The 16,548-nt window shown below is 38.7% G+C and overlaps 1 protein-coding gene across 1 annotated transcript in view; it reads right to left on the minus strand.

Annotated features, from left to right (window-relative positions):
* Window positions 1–14,568: 14,568 nt before the first annotated feature.
* The window catches only part of LOC138054068 (tyrosine-protein kinase BTK-like), a 164,773-nt gene continuing 162,793 nt past the window's right edge, over window positions 14,569–16,548 (minus strand). The window contains exons 18-20 of the mRNA XM_068900578.1: window positions 15,326–15,444; window positions 15,066–15,142; window positions 14,569–14,706 (exon numbers count right to left, since the gene is read on the minus strand). Coding sequence (XP_068756679.1) covers window positions 14,569–14,706; window positions 15,066–15,142; window positions 15,326–15,444 — 334 coding nt within the window. The remainder of the gene's footprint in view (window positions 14,707–15,065; window positions 15,143–15,325; window positions 15,445–16,548) is intronic.

Below are 16,548 nucleotides of genomic sequence, written 5' to 3' on the forward strand. Positions count from 1 at the left end.
GGACTTTGATTGAGGTTATTTATTCAAAAGACAACAATTTTTGTGTTGAAACAATAAAAAGCAGCCAACCAATACTATATAGCTCTTTACCTTATTATTCTCGGTTGCCCGCTTTTTCAAAGGCCACATCCCAAAGGGCGTAAAGAGTCCCTGAGGGCATTTTGCCTCTGTCAATTACCGTTCCCCCTACCCACAAAACCGGTGAAAATATTCGGAGCTATAGTATACAAAATGGTAATATATTGGACCTTTGTCTGCTGCGTTGCTAAAAAGAGGATCACATCAGGGTACAAAAACTGCCATACCGGAGAGCTAACTTCGCACTGTGACTTCTAAAACAAAGAAAATTTAACATGATTAAGTTGCTTTGTTTTAGATGTTTCTGAGCGGAATTTGCTCTCCAGTATGGCGGTTTTTGCAAAGGGCCCATTGCTTTCACAACTGGCCATTATCAACTTCATGCCCTAATTATGGACTCCTTCTTTTCTTACACAAGAGATCATATCTCCTAAATGAAGTCCAAGTACCTATTTTCGGACAACAAAACTCGAGCCAGCGAAAAATGATTATCCACCAGTATTACTAAATTCGTTCATGTGTTTCAAGCTGAAAGTTTTGTACTCCGCATTCATTTCTATTCACCCTCCGTTCTTGCTCCTGATCAACATCATTTGTGTTCTTTTGAAGGAATGATAAACCAGGACACTTTTAAAATCCTTTACACTTGATCGGTTTTTTGTTGTTCGGATGAAATGAACCTTTCCATTTATTTGTTTATTTCTTTTACTAACTGTGCCGCCATGTTATCAGTTCCGAATGCATGTTTAACCACGGTTAATGCATTGAGATGGTTATGAAACTCGGCAAGTCTTTTTGTTTCATGCTTTTGTCTGTCTTTTTTCCCTTGACCGTGATGCAAAAAACATACCTTTTTTCGAGAAGATAGCCAATCAAATTAAATTATGCGCAACTAATTATAACAGTGATAACCCGTGCGATGCAAAGACAAAAGATTGTGCACAGTCAATATCGATAGCGACAACGTTGTTCTCCCTTTTGAAAGTTTTAAAAATGCTTCATAATAATATCCTTTACCTAACCTGCTTAAGCCTTAGAGGTCTACATCTTAACTGTAAACGGTCACAGTTACTTTCAAAAGGCTACGCGTTCTGTTCTTTAAATAACTTGCCAACAGTTTTAAGCTTTTCGAGCCAATGCCATAAGTAGAGGATTGTGAGGAAGACGATCAAAGGCTTTGCTGCGATCTATTAAGACCGTTCCATTGATATTGTTATGGTCCAGTTCACTTGTCCAATCCTCAGTTAATCTTATCAAAGTAGCTAGAGAAACAATTATTTTGCTTCCGATATGCAGTCAGAGACCCTGAGAAAATAGCCTCAAAGTGTGTTGTTAAATGGGGACACACATTTTCTTATTGCGGGCAGAATTGTGACAAGTCGGTTTTTTTTTCATCCATTGGATCTTCATATTTGAAGGATGGTCACGCTTCGCCAAGTTTCCACGTAACAGGTATCTCACCTCTTGTTATTACTTTGTTGTTGTTGATCAAAGAACTGATTGAAAGACGAGATTAGAGTAATCTTCGTTCAGGGCCCTGGCAAGAATTTGATCACATCCAGTAATTTTCGGGTCTCTAGGTTTCTGAGCCTGTGTGGTACTTGGGCCTCTGGATCTTTTGTCTTGTGGTTTATGGATTTGTGGGTCGCAGGATGTTTGCGTCTTTGGGTTCTCTTGGTCTCTGGATATCTTGTTTTTTATTTTAATATATATATATAGAGAGCGTAAATTTCCCTTATCTCTCCCGTTCATTCATTTATTAATCACTTTGCAATGGAATGCAACAATAAAAGAACTACAATCGAAAGCCAATATGTATACCCAGTATTCGGCTTAAAACAGGAGCATTCATTTTCCATCAGTATTTTTACAGGGGCACCCAACGTCAATTTTCGGAAAATATCTGTTCGGAAGATGATTTGAGAGCTAGAATTTTCGGAACATTTGTTGTAAAATTTCTTGCTTGCCTGCCCGTCCTAGGATTTTCGAACATCTAAAAAATGGTATAATTGCTCATTTTTAATAGATTTTTACCCTAAAAAGGTCACCTAGAATTTTCGGGAGCCTTCTTTCTGGCTGAAATTTTCGAAAAGGTAAGTTTTGATCCCTATAATTTTCGGATTTCTAGACTTTCAGCTAGGAAATCCGAACAGATGAAAATTTTTAGGGGATAGAAATATGCCTATATCTACTGTGTAAATACTTAAATACGTTTAACAATGCTATGTTTAGTGGTTTCGAGCCATATTCTCGTTGGGTGCCCCTGTTTTTATCCACACACTCACGTACTTAGTTATAATGCTCCAACTAAGTTTATATCAACCGTGAACAAACAAAACACTAATTCAATCTCGCATAAAATGAATGCAATAATTATGATAATTCCTTGATAACATAGCTTCACTTTCATTTTTCCCGGTTGAAGCACTAAACATAATAATTTTGGATACTATATGGATAATTTTATCACGGACATCTGCTGATATACACAAACAACTGAAATGATATAGTATTACTTGATATTTTGATATTCTGCAATCTCGCACCTCACTTTGAAAACTTATGACCAGTATGCTAATTTTTCGGCTTCTTTATGGTTTTATAACTCTGCATAATTGTTAAAAGGGCTTAGCTACTTAAAGGTTCCTTTTGATTCAGGTCTTGCAGTTACTACAGCATTTCCTAATAGTAAATTATTATTTTGTTGTTTAGTTAGCACAATTTCAGAGATTACAGTAAACTAGCAACACTTTCAATCAGTATTCCCCACAACTAGCTAGCTATAAATATATACAGGATTGTCGCCATGACAGCAGCCGCAACAAAGGAATACCAAATAAACATCATACAAAGTTTGAATATCAAAGATCCCAAACTTGTCATTGCAAATCCTGGCAAATTAAAGGCCCTCATATCTTAAGCAAAGTAATGTTCACCAGTTTGAGGAAATGCTTCACCGTAGCGGATGAACTTACAACTGCCTCAATGTGAAAATGCCTGTCACTATTATCTTGTCATTACTAGAACTGTGTGGAGTTGGATATGCTTTTCTGGATAAAACACAAGGGGAATTCACCAGTTTTATCCCATCGGGGCTCCTCAAATTCCCCAAAACAGAGTGTTTGCACAATTTTATTCTCCAGAGACTGACAAAATGAAGAGTGGAATTATAACCAGCATTGTTAAGGAGTCAAATTTGCTACCGTGGCTTTTGGGATGGGAGTTGATTCTCCTTGAATGTGTAGAGAGGGTAATTCATTTTGGGGTTCCCCGAACTATGGAAATTCTTTCCAAGAATTAGAAGGGATGGGAAGCTTGCTAAGTCAACCCTTTACTTTAACGTTACACAATGACACTGGTTGTAAAATGTACATTGAAGAGATGCGACCCATTATGAAAGACTACTGCAAAAATATTATTTAAAACATGCAGGGGGAAAACTGTGCTAAGCCACTTTGGATTACTCAAGAGAAACCCGGCGGCTGTGACATCTTCGTTAATGACTGTCAGTGCTCTGAATGTGTTCATCTCCCAAGATGTTTGGCCATGGAAGAAATTTGTATCATTGAGAGTCACTTGCTTTTCTCGGCGTGTTTCCAGTTCCTGACTAGCCTGTGTACAGCCGCCCACTCTCGCGAAAAAAAAATCGGAAAGGAGAGGCGCTCCTCTCCGATTTTCTTTCCGTCTGGATGAAGTTCTTTCAAGAGCTACATGATTTGTGCACTTTCGCACAACGCAGCAAATTACTCTACATTCTTGATCAACCGTACAGTATCAAAACGCCACGAACTGAAATTTTCCCTGAAGATAGAGGTTTCGTTTCTTGCGATAATAGTAAAGTGGCAAGTTCCAAACTGAAATATTTTTCTCGTAATTCGAAAAAAGGTGAACGTAATCATGAGCCCTTCGTCTGCGAATTTGGTCCATGGTCCGCGAATCATGTAATCATGTGGATGTCGTTGTGAGTATAGAATCTGCTTTTATTTTCAGTTGCGTGACCGTCTCCCAACAAAAACTCCATTATAAGACAGTATATTATAGGTATTCCAGACACACAAAAATATGTATAAAGAAGATTTGGAAAATAGTCAGTTAAAGCAAAGACCTTTTTCATTTATCGAAGGCTTTCTTTATCTGCTTTGCGAGATTTAAGTTCTCTGCGGTCATAAGTAGCGTAAGTCGCGTACCAAGAATCCCCTATGCGAAAATTGTTGATATTCTTCAAGAGTCGATAAAACAAAAGTTTAAAACTCTGCAGAACATTCGTTCCAACCGCAGAAATTAGTTATATCTGTACATCTATTCTGCAAAAAGACACGTGTTCCCGTTGCGTTTTATCTTTACACAAGCCAAGTAAACATGACCATGTAAGTTACGGAGCTGCAAAAGTAGAGACTTTCTAGAAAAAAAGAAATAAACACACCTGTCAACAAACTTGAATTCCGTACAATCACCGATAGCAGGAAAGCCGAAATTTGGTAATGTGAAAGAAGAATAATCAAGAAATTATCGGACACATTTGCTTTTGGTGGTATTTTAGTTAACGAAGAAATGTAACATTATCTTCGGAAAAGTCACGGACCAAGGATCTCATGGACCAAGGACACCATACTGTACTAGTTTATGATAGCAAGATCGACAACTGAACTTTGGGCGTTCGTCGGTACCATTTACACAAATGTCGCAAATTGTTAAAATTATTTTCTTCAACTGTAAAGCTTTTCCGGCGTCGGAAAAACTAAACTTTCCTCCGCACAACTGGCATTTATTCAGAACAGCACACAATCTCTTCACTGAAGTGCCCCACGAGATAAGCCAATCAGAGCGTAGATTGCATTGCCGCGACCTTTTTTTTAGTAGCCAATGAAAAATGGTGTATTGTCGAACTTTACCAAATCTCACATTTCCAATGACAGAGTGAGATCTGGAGAGTGAGATTACCTGCGCACAGGAACTTGTTCTTTTTAGATGTTAAAATTACTTCAATTAGTGTCTCACTCTCCTTTGCAATCCTGGTTGGCTTGTCGATCAAACATTTCATGTTGTAAATGTCACAGAAATTTAACAAGTGTCTCCCTAATGCAAGCTGGGCTCCTTATCAGGTTTCAGTAGGTTGCAGTTTAGGTCAGCAAGTAGGGTGCAGTCATCAGATCGAAAGCTTGCTGATCGACATCATTAATTGTTCCAATTGAGATGTCCATGTGTCTTTAGTCAACTTTGATGGTCTGTATAGACCGGCAAGAATAAGAGGTCTTTTGACTTCTTACTTCAATGGTGATAGATTGCAAACCTGTTGTTTTGATATTCTTGATGTGTTTGGCAAAATGATCCATCTTGCATAAATTTTGAGGCGTCCTCGAAAATTCGTTTAATCTTGTCGGTATAGCTTGCAACCTTTGACGTAGAATTGGCTATATGGGAACGTGTTGTCAATTTTAGTTTCAGAAAGAACTAAAATGTCGAATAAATTAATCGCAAGCATGTTTTATGTTAACAGACTTAACTGATTAGAGTGTAATGAGAAGTGCTAGTTTTGTAACCCATATGAACCATGTGAGCGTTAGCCCTACTAGTGGAAATGCACCCACACTAGGACAGAGAAAAACTGTGACCAAGGTGGGAATTGAACCCACGACCTTCGGGTTAGATCACCGCTGCTTTACCGACTGAGCTATAAGGTCAGACGCGAGCAGGCCGTGGGAACTGAAGATGTTAAAGTCACGGCAATGAACAGGGCCAGAGTTCTCAGTGGCCTAAGTTCTCAATCCTTTTGCACCACAGAGGTTAACCTGAGCTTTAATTTCCCTAAACTTAAAGGGTTCAGAATGGCGTTTCTAAACATGTGGATGGGCTCATCATTAATTGTTCCAACTGAGATGTCCATGTGTCTTTAGTCAACTTTGGTGGTCTGTATAGACCGGCAAGAATAAGAGGTCTTTTGACTTCTTACTTCAATGGTGATAGATCCCAAACCTGTTGTTTTGATATTCTTGATGTGTTTGGCAAAAAGATCCATCTTGCATAAATTTTGAGGCGTCCTCCAAAATTCGTTTTATCTTGTCGGTATAGCTTACAACCTTTGACGTAGAATTGGCTATATGGGTGTGGATGAGCTCCGCCTGCGAATTCAATCACAGGCTCCAGGCCTAATAGCTCTAAGTGAAACTCGCCTCGATCACACCTTAACTGACTTTGATGTATCAATTGAGGGGTTTAAAATTATTAGAGGTGACCGTAACACAGGAGGCGGGGGTGTTGCCATGTATATCCGAAACTCAATCGATTACAAAATTAGAAGCGACTTGTCAGTTCACGATCTTGAACTTTTATGCGTTGAGATAAGAAAAACAGGGGTCAAGTCTTTTCTTATCTCAAATTGGTACAGACCTCCTAACTCTCCTATTGAGCTGTTTGAGAAGTTTGAAATCTTATTAGAAACGATCGAGGAGGAAAACATTAAGTCAAATATTATAGGGGACCTAAATTGCGATTTGTTTGCTCTCAATCCAAACAGTCAGACTAAACATCAATACACTCAATCAATGAACCCACACGCATTACATCAAATTCTAAATCATTAATAGACTTATTCCTTACTAATGAGCCAGATAAATTTGCTCTATCTGGGGTTTCCCATATTGGAGTCAGTGACCATAGCCTAATTTTAAATACGTTGCTCGCAAACCACAGAAGCCCTAAATCACTCCCGCGAGTCATTAATGCTTAGTTCTTATTAACCGACCTAGCTCGGTTAATAAGATGTTTATTATATGGCCAAACAAGAACAATTTAATTCGTTTAATGTAACTGGTTTGTACTAACTGACATTTTGCGTGGGAACGGCGATGAGTGGCGATGAGCTGAACTTAATTCTGTCAAAGTTTTCTCGTCATCCTCTCTTTTGTCATCATGCTGTTTGGCACTTCCATAAATAAATATTGGTAGAAGAAAATACTCAATATTTTTGCATTTTAGTTTGCATCGTTTCACAACAGAACATTACCGGTCTAGATGCCGGTCTAGATGGGAAAATCTAGACCGCGGTCATTATCGATTTTAGCCAATCAAATTCGTGAATTTTGTTGTTCCCAGTCCTCGTGATACAGAGCCATATAATAATAGACAATACAAAAGTTTTGTGGTCGAAAAATTTCAATGCGACATGGAACTAGCAGCTGGGGCCATGATTGAGCAACTTCACGACCCTATCGAAGCTTGGGAATCTTGGAAACATCTATTCCTGAAAATATCAAATTGTAATGCTCCGTTTAAAAGAAAAAAGTGCGAATTTTATCGCCAGTTTCCTGGCTCAACTCTGAAATCAAACGACTCATGAGGGAAAGAAACGTATCACAATTACTACAAAAGACCAGAAAAATAGAGAACAATGTCAATCACGCTATCATGGCATGCAAGGAGGACTACTTTCGCTACTACTGTGAGAGTAATATTGGTAAAGTTAAAGCCACCTGGACTGGAATCAATTCGTTATTATCAAGAAAAAAAAAACAAAACCCAAGTTAAGAAATTGGTTGTTGATGACCACAACGAGGTCTGTAATGCTTTTAATAGTTATTTTACGGAATTGGTCCAACCCTGGCCTCAAAGATTAATCCCCCTCGGGTCAGTTTTCGAGATTTTATTAAACCTTTTCATACGAACTTTGAGGCGAAACTAATAACGGTAGATGAGGCAACTAAACTTGTAGCCAATTTATCTACAAAGAAAGCTGATGGCCTTGATGCTACATCAGCCCGTCTTCTCATGGCTTCTTTTCCTTTTACAGCGGCCTCAGTAACTCTGTCATTTCTACTGGTATTATTCCCGGTGACTGGAAAAACGCTAGGGTCACTCGAATCTTCAAGGCTGGCTCGAAGGTAAATCCAGCTAATTATAGGCTCATATCAGTTCTTTCAGTCATTGGAAATCTTTGAAAAAGCGATTTTCAATCAGCTATATAAATACTTGGACGAAAATAATTTACTCTTTAAATTTCAAGCTGGGTTTAGACCACTACACTCCACTTTAACAGCTCTTATTGATACGACTGATAATTGGTATTTCAATGATTGACAACAACAACAACAACAACAACAACGTTTATTACACACAATACTTGTTACAATGAAAAGTTTGTCCACCCAAAATTAGCAAGGCTAATCGAGTTGGGTGGAGCAAAGATAAAGTAGTTAATTAATATATTGACAATGACCAAGATTACGAAAGGAAATAATTATGAGCGAAGGCGCGGCCGCACGGAGCACCATAGTTAAGAAAATATGGTAACCCATCGATCCGAGAAATTTTGGTTTTATAGCCATGACGTCACGACCGTCCGTACCCGTACGTACGTTCGTACTTACGTCCACCCCTCCATGTATACCAGTGTGACCAGTATCATGCTAGTTTACATCTTTGCATACATCTTTGATATTAGACATCCATGTTTTGATCAATTGACTCCTGTCAAAACAAGGTATCCACTGACCAGTATCACGTGACTATATCGCGGGCTCAAGCTTAGAGATCACCGAGGTCAGCTTTTTTTTTAAGGAACTGGTTTTTGATTGGATTGCAGGCTCAACCTAGATTAACTCACCTAAACATAAGCGATGCTTCATTTTTCGTGCGTTTTCTGTGGCTCGACGCGGCTACACGACCACACTACCTCAACTATACTTGTTACACAGTTTTCGTGTTCAGGTAGAAAACGGTTTGGAAAATGTTTTCTTTCTGCATTTTTGGCTGGTTTCAATCCAGTTTGATATATCACGATAGCTGTGGCGGCTACGCATGCGCAGTTGTTCAAGTCAAACATCGGAGGCAGTGTGGCCCAGTGGTTAGGAAGCTTGCCTTGAGATCCGGAGATCCCAGGTTCAAGACCCGCTCTGACCACTCGTTGAATTTGTTGCTGGTAATCCCTGGTTCAATTTCTAGGCTACACTTGTAAATGGTCCACTGGTTTGTCTCCGGCCAGTTGGGATTCTTAACTGTTGTTGTTGTTGTTGTGTTCTGTTGTTTCGTTGATTGTTTCATTGGCCCTGAAAAACCCCTATGGGGAGCGGTCAATTAAGTATGTATTGTATTGTATTGTATTGTATTGTATTGTATTGTATTGTATTGCATCGGAGTATTTATTTTTAATTTGCTTAGAGCTACTTTTTTCTCTGTATTGCAATTTTTGGCATATCCTCAGAAGCTCTGATAAGGTTACATGATGCCTATAGGACCTATGACTAGAACAGAAACGGAAGGAGAGAGAAAAAGAACAACAACGACAAAACAGAATACCAGCCTGGCTGTTAGTGCAAGAAGTCACTCCACAAATTATTTCCTTGGGCACTAAACCGTTTTTGTTTTCAAAAAGTGGTTTAATCGGTTTTTCTTTGTTCAGGAGTGAAAATCGAATTTTTATTGTCAACTGGAATTAAATAACAATTATCTGTACTCTTTTGGACACAAAGAAAAGTTAATTTGTTTGTTTGGTTTGTTCTAAAATGCAATCGTACAAGTTTAGTCTGCGGATCCACTCGGCTATCGCAACGTGGATCCACAGCTACTTTGACAATGTTATGACGAAATTCATGATCAATAACAGGACAGATGCATGAAAAACTGACATCAATTTGTTAATTCCATGTGCCTCGACAGTGACAAGAAAATTTTGCCCTAACCTGCGATCAAGCGTACTTTTCTTGAGACAGGGCGCTAAAAAGTACCTTTTACAATACAATACATTTTTAATTGACCGCTCCCCATAGGGGCTTTTCAGGACCAATGAAACACAATCAGCAGAACGACAAAACACAGCCACAACAACAACTGTTGCGAATCCCAACTGGCCGGAGGCAAACCAGTTGACTATTTAGGTTAAGTTAGGGTTATGATCCCATGGACAGTTTTTTTTAACTTGCCACACAGAAAGGTAATGATCTACGTTTGACAAAAAAGGCAAAAAAAATGGGGGTCACCGTGCTCGTTTTCGAGATGATGAGGTGCACTTTTAGAAGATTGCGTTACTTTAAGACGATCTCAGCTTACAACTGACAGCAATCATGAAAAGCTACATTAGTGAAATTTAGATCAGGTAAACGTACTCAATTCAACGTAAATAATATAACTAAATAAACGTTTGCAGCTCATGTCTTGTTCGGAGGTGAACTAGACATAGAAAAACGATGCATACTAGTCAAAGAAAGAAAACTTCGGTCGCACGAGATCATAAAAGGAGAAATATTTGTAACTTCTCAGGTACAGATTTTTTTTCTTTTTTGTGAAAATGGACAAAGTCAGGAAAGGATGCGATCTACGGAAAGAAAAATGGGGGTCACCAAGCATTCAAGAGAGTAAAATCGCTGCGAAGTTCTCAAAGCGATTGTCATTCGCATTGTCACGTCTTTGCGTGACATTTCCGAGAAGACCTGGGTCAACCGCTATCCCTTGATGCCACAAGCGACCCTTTGCACGAGCAAGGATCAAACACTGGCTCGATGCCATGTTTGTTTACCTTCATGGTATGCGATGCATGACGTGTGCGTGACATGCGCGAAAAAATGCGCAGTAGCAATGGGCGCGAACGTATTGCTTTCTAGGATTAGAAACCGGAGCTCTGCTTTTAGGCTTAGCTAAATCTATATATTTACAATCAATTGTGCTACACTCCAGCGACTTTCAGCGAATACAGCTAGGAACTGCAATAAACTGAACGATCGCAACTTTGTTAAATCTCTGGCAAGACGATCAAGTGACTAAAAAGGCGCGAAAACCCATCCGCAAAAGTCAACAATAAGTTTACCCTTGAAACTCTCTAGAAGTGAGTTGCTTCAAGCAGGTAAATGCTCTTTTCCTTTGCTCTCGCTTTCTAGTCACTCTTTTCGCTAATGAGTAGCCATTATACTTTAGCAATATCCAAAATGAAAAGTACTTGGGAAGCGCTTTAATTAAGCATTGGCTAAGCTCGACTGCTCTGGAGGTGCGTTTTACATTTTCAATTGGTATATTTGTCAATAAAGTTCTTGAAGCAGTCGTATTCCCACAACTCATTTACTGTCACCCTCTCTGCATTTAAAATGATCCGTATATATATCTATAACACCAGGGACGCCACCGCAATGTACAATTTGCTGAAGAAGGTTACAGAAGTAACCGAAACGTCCAAGTTATTCGTCCTTTTTAGCCAGAGTCATCTTTTACGATATTTTATTTCACTTTATTAACAGAATACCTGGCTACAGACCAGATATTTTTAAGTCTCGTATTTCTTTCTGCAGACTCGTAGTACGACGAGTTTGAAGAAAAACGTTGTAGTGGGAAAACGAGTTGGACCGCCGACCGTAAATTGCGTATTTGCACGCTAAAAACAGAAGAATGTTTTATTTGGCCGCCATTATGAAAGAGGTCTATACAGCACCAATTTTGACTGAAGGATCTCGTGATCAATCGTATCAAATGCCTTGTTTTGATCGACAGAGTGACACTCGTTCAACAATCAAGTTTCCACAGCTCCTCTTTACTTTGATTGAAATAAATGTACATATGTGAAGTGGGGGTTATAGTTGAAAGAAAGAAGTGATCCTCACTCTTATATAGACATCTGAAAAATTCAGGTTGCTTTAACGGGATTCGAACCCAGGACCTTTGCGATGCCGGTGCAACACCAACTGAGCTATGAATCCACTCATTTGGGAGCAGGTCAATTTGTTGGGCTCATGTGTTTCACTGAAAGGGAATATTTGAAATTCAGGTTATAGATGAAAGGGAGAAGTGATCCTTGAACTCAGTTAGTTATCTGGAGTACTTATGTCTCTTACAGACAACTAACCATTACTGGCGCTTAGCGTGAGATTTTGAAGGTGTACGCACACGACGAATTTTTCGAGCGCCGAAGCTAGGAGGTCTGGGGGCATGCTCCTTTAGAAAATCTTGCAATAATTTAGGGTTTCGTAAATATCATTTCCGACTATTTCCGCGAAGGACATTTCAATGAATAAATGCGAAGGAAAATGCAGAAGTCAGTTGCTTTTTTTTTAGTTTTCAACAAGCTACAAAACAAACAGAGGGTTTACAAGCAAAGGGCAAGACGTCGCAAACTCTGTTATGGCATCGTCATCATATAACCTTTCCTTCAAAACTAACCGGGAACCTTCGGACTGGTGATGAGACTGACACTGTGTGGGGGACTCGAAAGGCTTTTACCAGAAATAAAATAAAAAAATCCTATCATATTCTCAAGTACGCACGTGCGTATTTGCTCAAAGAAGGCTACGCCCCTGCATTATGAAAAGCTATAAGAGACAATTGCACTTTCCAGATAAAAGCGAGGATCATTTCTCCCTTTCCTCCTCTTTACTTTGTAAGTGAACTTCGAAGGGGCTATCACAACTATATCAACTCCTTTAATAATAATTTTTGACCTTTTCCCAACTGAGCAGCTTAGTTGGTAGAATCCCGTCGGAGCCACCTAAATTTCTCCGGAGTCTATAAAAAGCGACCATTGCTTAAATTGTCCTCTGTCTACATATATACGAAATTCACTAACAAATAAAATAGCCTAACGGTGACAATGTTTCTATAAGTAAGAATGTGAAGTCAACTACAAATACATTGAACCACTTAGGTCTATTTTGCTGTGAGTAGGTGCACAATGCGGTTTCGTTGCACGGAAACCAGTTGCTTAAGATGAAACAAATATTCTTTTCATACGAAAATCTCGACAAATTATCGAGCCATAAAATCAAGAATACTACTGCTGACTTCAGCAAAGGTTGGCCTGTGGTCTATTTGTATTACAATCCATTTAATTTGCTCTTTAGAGATCCAAAAAAAAAAAGAAAAAAACAAGAAAACAAAAAAGCAAGCAAGAAAAGGTGCACTAATGAAACAATGAAGATATTTCAAACAGGCTACAACTTGAAGGATATGGTCAGCCGAGATCATGGTCTCACTAGCCGTCGCGCTATGGATACCTGCATGAAAGATGAAGGTTTCCTAAGCCATCAATAGAAGTAGGATTACTTTCACATATACAAGATCAGGCACATCCGAAAGTTTGTAACTAAGGAAGCTACCCAAATACTGGTCATGCCCTCGATATTAGTCGTATTAATTATTGCAATAGTTTCCTGTACCGCTTGCCTGCGGTTCACGTCGCCAAATTACAGCGTCTACAGAATTCAGCGGCAAGACTTATTTCCCTAATTCACGTTATCGTCATATTACGCCGGCGCTGAAATCCCTTCAATGGCTCCCCACTAAATACAGGATCTTATAGACCGTATTCATAAGTGGTGGTCACATTTATAATTCTTTTGTCCACGTGCAAATTAGCCTACCAAGCCTCATTTTAGAGCAAGAATTCTTTTCAATTCACTGTATGGTATCGAGGCTTGGTAGGCTAATTTGCACTTCGACAAAAGAATTATAAATTGACCGCCATTTATGAATAAGGTCTATTTAAGGTTGCTATTTTAACATTTAAGATATTGCATTCTCTTGACCGTTTCCTGACTATTTAAAGGAACTTGTGAAAATAAAGGGGCTCTATAGATATAATCTACGGTCCAACAATGGACTTCTTCTTAGCATACTATCTATTAAATCAAAAAAGACACTGGGAGATCGCTCTTTTAAAATGGCAGCTCCAGCAGTATGAAACAAATTGCCGAACAATATACCTAAAGAAACTAATCTTAGCAAATTTAAATCTTCGCTTAAGACTTATTTTTTCAATGTAACTTACAATTAGGATCTTAGTAAATACATACTTTACTCGTAATGTTATTGCATACATACATACTACTTCTACCCTTTATACGCACGTTTGTTATAAATGTATATTTTAGTTACAACATTTTCTTTAAGTTAATTATTTGTATAGCGCATTTGATAATATTCATATAGATATTTGCGGGCTATAAATTTTTGAATTATTATTATTATTATAAAATTTAACATCATGTTCTAGCTGTTGTCATTGCTGTCTTTTCTTTTGTTAGGCGAGTCATAACAAATGACCAAAGGCTAACAGAATTGGCTCTTCTTCACATTTCCAACACTTTCCTCAAAATCCTTGCAGTTCACAAAAAAGCAGTTTTTTGAATTACTCCAACATTGAATGGTTTCCCTAGCTTCTCAATCCACCTATCAAATCCTTTGGTGACACTTCCAAGGGCTCCTATCAGTACAGGTACCACTTCTACCATTTTGAGTTTCCACAATCTTCCGATGTCTCTCTTCAGGTCCTGGTATTTTTCCACCTTTTCCCTTTCTTTGTCCCCTACTCTTACATCAGCTGGTACAGCAATATCGATGATTATCCTCTTTCGCTCTTTCTTGTCAATTACAATTATGTCTGGTCTTCTTGCCTCTATCACATTGTCACATTATTATTATTATTATTATTATTATGCTCAAAGGCTTACTATAGCTTAGTTAGCCCCTGGCTGAAACTAAATGCGTAGAGTTGATATCGAGTCCACTCCGAACTGGTTTTCAATACAAAAACAAGAACATTTCGAAGACACAGAGAGCTTGTAAAGAGTAGCCTACCAGATGCCAACACTTTCCGACAAGTTTGAAGATTTCATCTGGACATTTGCGGGGTTTTTCCAGTCTGTAACCATCGAGCACCTGTAAACAAAAAATAATACGCTAGTCAGCTTTCATAGAGTGTGTTAACGCGGTGGTATTTAAAGTCTGAATCTTACTTGTAGGTTCGTTCGTCAGTCCCTATAAAGGATGAGAAATGAACAGAACCGTTTCAAGAAACTCATCTGAAAGGACTTAGGTAACTGAAAGAAGACAACCAATTCCGCAAGTTATATTTTCATGCTTATTCAGCGCTCTTATCAGTGAGCCACGTCGCCTCTCTAGGCGACTTCGTCGGTGTTAATAATCAGGATAGAACAGTTGCCTGTGTGAATGTTGCTTGATGTGCATCTCAAAAATGACATGCACAGCTGGCGCAACAGACATGTAACATCACCAACCTTATCAGCGACATCGGCGTTTGTCATAGAACAGTAGGGTTGTTGTCCACCACCGTAAATTTCCCATGTTAAGATTCCTGAAAAACGCATGTAAAGAAATTTAGAGGGATGGAATTTACAACGAACTGACGCCAACTCAACTTGACAACAAAACACTCCATGAACCCCTCTGGGATAAATGATCACGTGAACATCAAAGCGCTCAAACACATATGAATAAGGACGCTTCACGATCTGTCTAAAAACCGTCATGGACTTACCGAAAGCCCAAACGTCAGATTTACTACTGAATCTCCAGTGAAGTATGACTGCAGGTGACGCCCATCTAACGGCAAATGTTTCGTCACTTGTTGCTGTGTATTCATCATCCAGAAGAAATCTAGCACACAATCGAAGACGTTAAAAAAAAGCATTCGGCAATCACCAGACACAACCCCGGGCTTGCTCTTAATAACGTGGGGCGTTAAAGAACCAACCTATTGAACGCCAAGAGTAGGGGCTAGGGGGGACGGGGGTACTGCCGACAATTTAGGATAGGTGCATGCCGCCACGGTTCTCAAACCCTGACTAATAATTGTGAAAGATAACTAATAATTGTGTAACTGATTGGTCGTTTAGCATCAAGCATAGAATATCAGACTAAGCCCAGTTTAGTAATACTTTGCCATCATAACTCCCGCGTAATAAGAACCATGGTTTATCTTTCAGTTTATTCTTTTATAAGAACTAAAACAAAGACAATAATTATGTTGTCTTTACAATTACATATCCGAAACACAACTAGAAAGTTAAAAAAAAAAACTTGTATTCAGGCGTGTAGTAACACTTATTTTGTTACTAATAAATAATAAAAATAAATAAATTAAATATTATTTTTCGCTAAGCATTCCATCTTTCATGTTTAAATATGCGCTCAGAGTAACAATTGTTTGACGATCTATCAGCAGAAATTTCTTATATTTACAGTCAGAATCTGCGTTTCATTTCTCCGTTTTAGTTTTTTCGTGTTGGGAAAAGTCTTTCCTGTCACTCCCCTAATAAGTGGTGTCTTTGTGCATAGAGTCTTGTTGGCATATTTTGATGGGTTTCAGAGGATAGTAGAACGCGTAGATTTCTCTGGTGGACACAGTAGAATATTCAATTAACCTACAATGGCGTTAAAGTCATTGAAACACAAATGGTGTTTTGGTGGATCTTTAAACAAAATATACTTTTATGGAGCTCAAGAATGGAACGTCAATTGGATAAACAAGACAGGCGGTGGAAAATAAATACCTGGAATCTTAAAATGGACGAATAAATGAACTTCGACAACAATCTTTCGCCCGTCGAGCCGTAATCAAAGTGAGCTGTATTTCTAATATTTTACCAAATAAGCTGTTATGTACAGCACTGAGACCAAATAGAAAATTCTCTGGTAACTTATGGGTTCAACAAAGACAGAGAACGAATCACACACCTTAAGTGGATCTGTAATCTTTGT

The sequence above is a fragment of the Montipora capricornis genome, chromosome 6 (assembly GCF_036669925.1).
Source record: "Montipora capricornis isolate CH-2021 chromosome 6, ASM3666992v2, whole genome shotgun sequence".
Classification (NCBI taxonomy): domain Eukaryota; kingdom Metazoa; phylum Cnidaria; class Anthozoa; order Scleractinia; family Acroporidae; genus Montipora; species Montipora capricornis.